At 36.4% G+C, this 6,754-nt stretch overlaps 2 protein-coding genes across 2 annotated transcripts; both read left to right on the plus strand.

Moving 5' to 3' along the window:
- The first annotated feature begins 759 nt into the window (after positions 1-759).
- Positions 760-1,924, plus strand: LOC116130449 (receptor-like protein EIX1). The gene is made up of 2 exons (XM_031416199.1): positions 760-1,220; positions 1,332-1,924. The coding sequence occupies exons 1-2, from the start codon at positions 773-775 to the stop codon at positions 1,913-1,915; spliced, it is 1,032 nt and encodes a 343-aa protein (XP_031272059.1). The 5' UTR covers positions 760-772; the 3' UTR covers positions 1,916-1,924.
- Positions 1,925-2,031: 107 nt separating this feature from the next.
- Positions 2,032-2,970, plus strand: LOC116130442 (receptor-like protein EIX2). Its single transcript, XM_031416190.1, has one exon. The coding sequence runs from the start codon at positions 2,032-2,034 to the stop codon at positions 2,968-2,970; it is 939 nt and encodes a 312-aa protein (XP_031272050.1).
- Positions 2,971-6,754: the final 3,784 nt, after the last annotated feature.

Consider the following 6,754-nt stretch of genomic DNA (forward strand, 5'->3'; position numbering starts at 1 on the left):
TAATAATAAAAAAAAAAACCCATCCTACAATCCATCAATAACCATCCAAGTAATAAATTTAAGTTGACATAAGATGTTTTTATTGAATGGTTATTTGCACGTCTTCTATACAAAAAGAATATACGAATACCTCTTCGAACTCATTAATGTATCTTCTCTTATATTTTTGAAATTATACAATTTTTATAAAATAATCACTTTTAGTAATGTGGCAAAACTAATCAACATAAAGAAAACATCATAATGATTATAGTTTGCATAATGGTTTTGCAACTATACAAATTTTAGATTTTAGTATAGAATTGTTAGGTTTTGCACTGTAAATTATATTATCCCTTTAGCTGGTGCATCTCAAAACGGTGTCAGAATTATTATTCCGTGACTCAAAGCCTTTACTCCACTTCTATGAGTGGGCATTTCCACCAGGTTAATGGACACAGCACACAATCTCTTTCCCACCGTTCTTATCTTCTCTCTTTTATAGACATATGAATTTGGACTTTCTCCTGAGTCTATACTATATCTGTTCTCAAATATATATGAAAATTCTCGAATACTAATATCATGATTCTTCTCATTAATCACCGTTCAATTAATTGGTGAAATATATAATTTCAAAACTTTTCACTTCATAGCATCGCGAATTTGTCTTTTAACAGTTAGTCAGAACTCGGAAGTAGCTATTATTGGTATAGTCCGAACTTTTGTGAGTTTATTTTGGGTGCAATAGTGTTTTTTGTAAACAAAAACAGTCAGAATTCAGAAGGCATAAATGGGTGTCAGCGTTGGTTTCAGCTCAACTCATCTTCCCATTTTGCCAGTTTTTCTGTTGTATTTCGCAGCACTTTTCTGTCTAGATATCATTAAGCTATGTTTCAGTGATGCAAATATCAGTATCTTATGCCTAGACTCCGAGAGAGAGGGGCTTCTCTCCTTCAAAACAACCCTCACTGATCCTTCTGGCAGGCTTTCTTCTTGGACAGGTGAAGAATGCTGCAAATGGAATGGCATCGAATGCAGCAACCGAACTGGTCGTGTCACCAATCTCAACCTCAGGAATCCGTATCAGTTAATTAATGGTGGAGTAGGTGATCCAACGGTTTATAAGAGGTCTTGTTTGGGTGGAAAAATCAATCCTGCTTTGTTGCAACTGGAACATTTAAAGTGCTTGGACTTGAGCATGAATGACTTTGAAGGAACCCAAATTCCTGAGTTCTTTGGTCAGTTTAAGAACTTGATCTATTTCAATCTGTCATTTTCATCATTTGGTGGAAAGATTCCTCCTCAGCTTGGAAATTTGTCAAGTTTGAAGTACCTTGATCTCTATGCAGATTCATACAGCAGTACTCGTCCACCGGAGTCGCGCGCTGAGAATCTAAACTGGATTTCAGGTCTCACTTCCTTGAAGTACCTTAACTTAGGATTTGTGAAACTGGATAGTGCTGGAACTGATTGGCTGCAAGCATTAAATAAACTTTCTGCCCTGGTGGAGCTACGTCTGCATTGGTGTAAACTTCAGGTTCCACTTTCATTGCCATTCATTAACTTCACTTCACTTTCAGTTCTTGATTTGTCAGAAAATTCTTTTAATTCTGAAATCCCTGAATGGTTATTCAACCTTACAAGCCTTTCCAAGCTGTATCTCAGATGGAATTTCTTTAATGGTCCCATTCCTGGTGAGTTTGCAAACCTGAAACTTCTTGAAGTTCTTGATTTGTCTAACAATTTGGACCTTGGAGGCGAAATTCCAAGTTTCTTTGGAAATCTTTCCAGGCTGAAGAGTTTAGATCTTTCTGCAAACAATTTGAACGGTGAGATTCAGGAGTTTTTGGGTGGTTTCTCAAACAGGCCAAACAACTTAGTATTTCTTGATCAAGTTCTAATTCACTGGAAGGAGAATTGCCCGAATCATTAGGAAATCTTAAGAATCTGAAATTTCTAGTCCTTTCTGGCAACTCTTTCTGGGGTTCAATTCCATCATCTATAGGAAGCTTGTCATCATTGAAAACATTGGACCTCTCCTACAACAGGATGAATTGCACGATTCCTGAAAGTTTCGGCCAACTCTCTGAGCTCGTTCATGCCGACCTGATGGAGAATTCCTGGACAGGAATCTTAAGCGAAGCACATATGATGAAGCTTGGAAGATTAGAATATGTCACAATCACAACAGAACCAACCAGGTACTTGGTTTTCAATGTTTCCTACAAGTGGGTTCCTCCTTTCAGGCTCAAATTTATTCACTTTGACAACTGCCTGGTGGGTCCTTTCTTTCCTTTATGGCTTCAAGTTCAAAGTGAACTTGCCTCTGTTAGCCTTAGAAATGCTGGAATCTCGGACACTATTCCAGGGGACTGGTTTTCAAAACTATCTTCTCAAATCACCTATTTGATTTTATCAAATAACCAGATCCAGGGAAAGCTGCCACACCATTTGGAATTTCCAAATTTAAGGGCCCTTGATTTGGGTTCTAATCATTTTGAGGGCCCTTTCCCGGTTTGGTCCACAAATGCATCTGAGATCTCTCTTCAGGACAACTTATTTTCAGGATCCTTGCCTGAAAATATTGGCAGCCTAGTGCCAAGGCTGCAAAGACTGTATCTTTCCTGGAATCGTCTTGACGGAAAAGTCCCCTCATCAATGTGTGAACTAGAAGGTCTGCAAGTTCTCTCCCTTCGGAGCAATAAGTTGTATGGTGAACTTCCCAACTGTTGGCACAAATCTCGAATGTTATGGGGGATTGATATGTCAAACAACACATTAACTGGCAGCATTCCAAGTTCATTTGGCTCCTTAGCTTCCCTTAGTGTGCTGATGTTGAACAATAATAATCTTGATGGGGAAATCCCTTCTTCCTTGCAAAATTGCACAGGAAATTTGGTCATTACTGTCGAGCATCTTTCAAGGATCTGGGCGTTTAGAAAGAAGCTTCTCAACAACGGAAACATGTCTTCAATAGCCGCCATATGAATTGGAAAGGGCTCTGTTGTCCTCTGAACAGCAGTAAAAGAAAAGTGTTTTAACAAGTAGTCAACAGTCTCAAGATAACCAACAGATGCAGCCAGGTGAAGCACCGTCTCCTCTTCATCTCTTCCGATGATGAACTTTGGCTCCTTCCACAATATATTTCAAGATATTTTGCATTTCATAAAAACAAAAATAATAATAAATAAATAATAAATAATCCTTGTCATTAGAGGTTTAACCACATCAATAGAGAGTTAAATGTTCATAGTATTCCAGGTCATTACCGGTCGCCGTCTTTGCACGGCAGTAGCACTGAGAATGGCAGCATGATAGGTGATTTTCCTTTAAGTTTCTTCTGGGTTCACAGCTTCAGTTGACTCTAACATAGATTTGAGACATATTAAGGAACCAGCGTCAGCAGCCAGACACAAAGAAGTCTTACTTTCATTGTTTAGATTGAAAGAAACTTGAGGATCTGCTTCGATTAACGCTTAGCAACGGATGTATGACCATTTATCAAGCCTCTTGCAAAGCAGTATTTCCATCTTCATTCGTTATCAAGAAAGAATGATCTATCATAATCATCTTCGTGATCCGTAGTCGAAATGATAACGGTGAATTGCAATCATCCTCGCTGACTTGCAACTCACATCCTTTGAAGTTAAAAATGGACAAATGAGAGCTCTTCAGTGGATAAATGTCCAGCTTTGCAGCACATGCAGAGCAGTATCTCCTTTCGAGTTCTTCCTATCGAGAATTGGTAGACCGATCTGAGCAATGAACCACAGTCTTCCTGCTGTCAAAACTCGCGGCCACATGGAGCAATGTATTGCTGGAGTCAACAGTTTCATATAGGAAGTTGAAGCAAGCTCTCCACAGTTTTATCACTCTGAAAAAAAAAGTTGCGGATGGAATAACATTATCTACCTTGGCAGCTTCGTACAACTTCACCTGTTTCTCATAGACTTCTGTCAAAGGGTATTCAATGAACGAAACAGAGACAATAACAAAAACAAAATATAATAATAAAACAAATCAAATAGTAAACAAGAAAATAACACGCGCGATTTACCCTGGTTTACCCATGTGGACTACGTCCAGCTGAGTTAATATTATTGCAATATGTCTCACCTCTCTCATTTACAATGAATGAATTGCATGCCCTATGATTTGCTATCACTTTCATAATAAGAGAAAAATATGTTATATACTAGGTTTAAGAGATTAAACCTAGTTTTATAAGGATTCCTTAAACCTAGTTTATAGGATTTCTATTCCTAAACCCAACCCAATAAAGAATTAGTAACTTAAAGAAATCCTACGACAGAACCCCCGAGTGCGTCTGCGTTACCCATTATGTTGAAGTAATCGACAACTCCAACATTCAACGGCTGTGGCCAATATCAACCCGATTTCGGGTTTAAGGTTGGTGCCTCAGGTGGGTTGATTTGAGTCTTTCCTTTCATAAACTAGCAAAAAATTTTCCATAAACTGGCAGTTTTTTGCTTTCTCTGTTGTATCCTCCGGTTGGCCCAACTCTTCAGTTCAGCAGCGCCTCCCATAACCGTGAACGAATTCTATCGGAGATGAGTTATTCTAAAATATATAAAAACAGGACCCAGGAGAACTATTTGTAGAATTCAAATTTTGTATAAAATACAGTTAAAAAACTCACCCCGGAGCTGGGCTGCGTTGATCTTTTCACAACTCAACTGCTTCAAGAAGGGAGTAGCCAATGTGAGTACTTGACTTTGCCTAAAATAATGAAAAATAAATATATTTGTTTCTTAATAATATAAAAATTAGACGGTTTAAATATATATATTACAATTATAATATTGATTTGTATTAATAACAAAAAAATACTAAACTTCGACCAATAAGCTGACAAATTATATAATGATTCGCATATTTAATTTAAAGTCCGAATGTAAGAAATTTGCCAAGGCTTTCATTTTAGGTAATGATATTTGATTAATGAAAAATAAGATAAAATTCACGAAATACTTATTTTGTAATCAAATTCACTAATAATAAATATTTTTAATTTTGTTCACAAGTCACAACATTGCAAAAATTAAAGAAAAGTAAAAAATAAATAAATAAAAAAGAGGGAAAAAAAAGTAGGTGAAGAGCTTAAAAATGCGGACGGGATCATGGCAGAAATGATGAATAAAAAATAACTGACTAGAAAAGGAAATTGATGAGAGTGTGTTTGGAGAAGCCACCAATATTATAACTGACAAGTATTAATTATTAATTTTGGAAAAAATTAATTCAATCATATATATAGATATTAGACTAATTTTATCACTTCAAGACTCTTATAATCCTTTGCAGGCTGGACCACATTTTCACACGTGTAAGCAAAGGGTATAGCAGTTTCTTTATGGATATTTCACGGGTAATTTCAATTAAAAGGAAATTTTGAGCATTTCATGTTCCCCTCTTAAACTACCTCTTGATAACCCTACGATTCACACATGCATGACTCAAACTTAGCATTTCAACACAGCCAGAAAATTCCCAAGAATAGTCCCGTCGGGCCCAGCTTCTCTCTACCTTACCATTTTCGTTTCATTTAAGCGTTCACTCCATATAAAGAGAACATGCAGCCTGAAATCACTTTTTGAACCAAGATTAGTGCAGTTTCATCCAACCAGTTCAGCCGAGATATATAAGTAAATAAGAAACACGTCACACCCAATTTTTTTTTTTTTAAGCTATTTATTTCATTTAAAAACATACTTCCAACACCATCAAGTCTACTGTCCAACCCCAAAACATCAAGATATGCTCCAGCAACACAACCGCCATTTTATTACTACACAAACACTGGTAACAACCCAGCCGAAGCATGAAGGGAAAAGATTTTTAAACAGTTTCACAAAATAACCAGATCTCAACATACTAAACATGCAACATGATTTATTTTAGAATCTTGGCGACAGCATGAACACAATAAACTTTATTAAGTCAAATCTGAGACATTTTCACTCATTCCATGTTCAGCGAGGACATGCAAGCAAAGAAATCGCACTTAAAAGCAAGATGCAACAAACGGCAGATATGGCACATTACTTAACATGCAGATAAATTTAAGTTTTAAAGAAGAATTTTGGTTTGATCCACTCACCAATTGAGATTTCACCCATTTTGGTACTAAACATACAGATTATTCAATTTAAAAGAAAATTCTAAGGATTTCAACCAAAATCTTAAAGGAATGACATGCAGCCCGTGATTCAAACATTGGATGCAATGTATCCATGCAGTAAACTCATTCTTATTTTCAAAACAAAACTCAACAATTGACACCTAATTTCAACACCCATTTCAAAACCCAATTAAATGTCCATCTCAATACACACATGCAAGCTTGAATATTGAGAAAGAGGTTTTGGTTTTTGCCACTCACCAATTCAGCACAGCCGAACTAAAATTGAAGCCTCAAGCACTCTTTTCTTCACACCTAACACAAAGGAAAACCAAGAATCAACAAAACCGCACTTAAATTGAAGAAAAGATGAAGAACTTCACCAATTAAACCCCATGCATGTGTTACCGAAACCAAATGGGAGTGATCTATTTCAAACTTATCCTCCATTTTTGCTTTACTTTCACTCTCCTCTCGGCAAACATATTTTCCTCTCTTCTCTTTTTACTTTTCTTTTCTTTCTTCCTTCTTTCTGGGTCTTTCTCTCTTCTTCTTCATTTTGAGCACAACTCAATTATATAATAAAACAACTTCTTGAAATTATGAAACTGTTCCAAAATTATCTTATTC

Source organism: Pistacia vera, unplaced genomic scaffold, assembly GCF_008641045.1.
Source record: "Pistacia vera cultivar Batoury unplaced genomic scaffold, PisVer_v2 Contig220, whole genome shotgun sequence".
Lineage (NCBI taxonomy): Eukaryota > Viridiplantae > Streptophyta > Magnoliopsida > Sapindales > Anacardiaceae > Pistacia > Pistacia vera.

What these genes read in the sequence shown, in the direction of transcription:
- LOC116130442 (XM_031416190.1), top strand. Translation starts at nt 2,032, where the DNA reads ATGAATTGCACGATTCCTGAAAGTTTCGGCCAACTCTCTGAGCTCGTT.
- LOC116130449 (XM_031416199.1), top strand. Translation starts at nt 773, where the DNA reads ATGGGTGTCAGCGTTGGTTTCAGCTCAACTCATCTTCCCATTTTGCCA. An exon ending in CCAAATTCCTGAGTTCTTTG is followed by an intron (nt 1,221 to 1,331) that starts GTCAGTTTAAGA and finishes ATCTCTATGCAG; the next exon opens with ATTCATACAGCAGTACTCGT.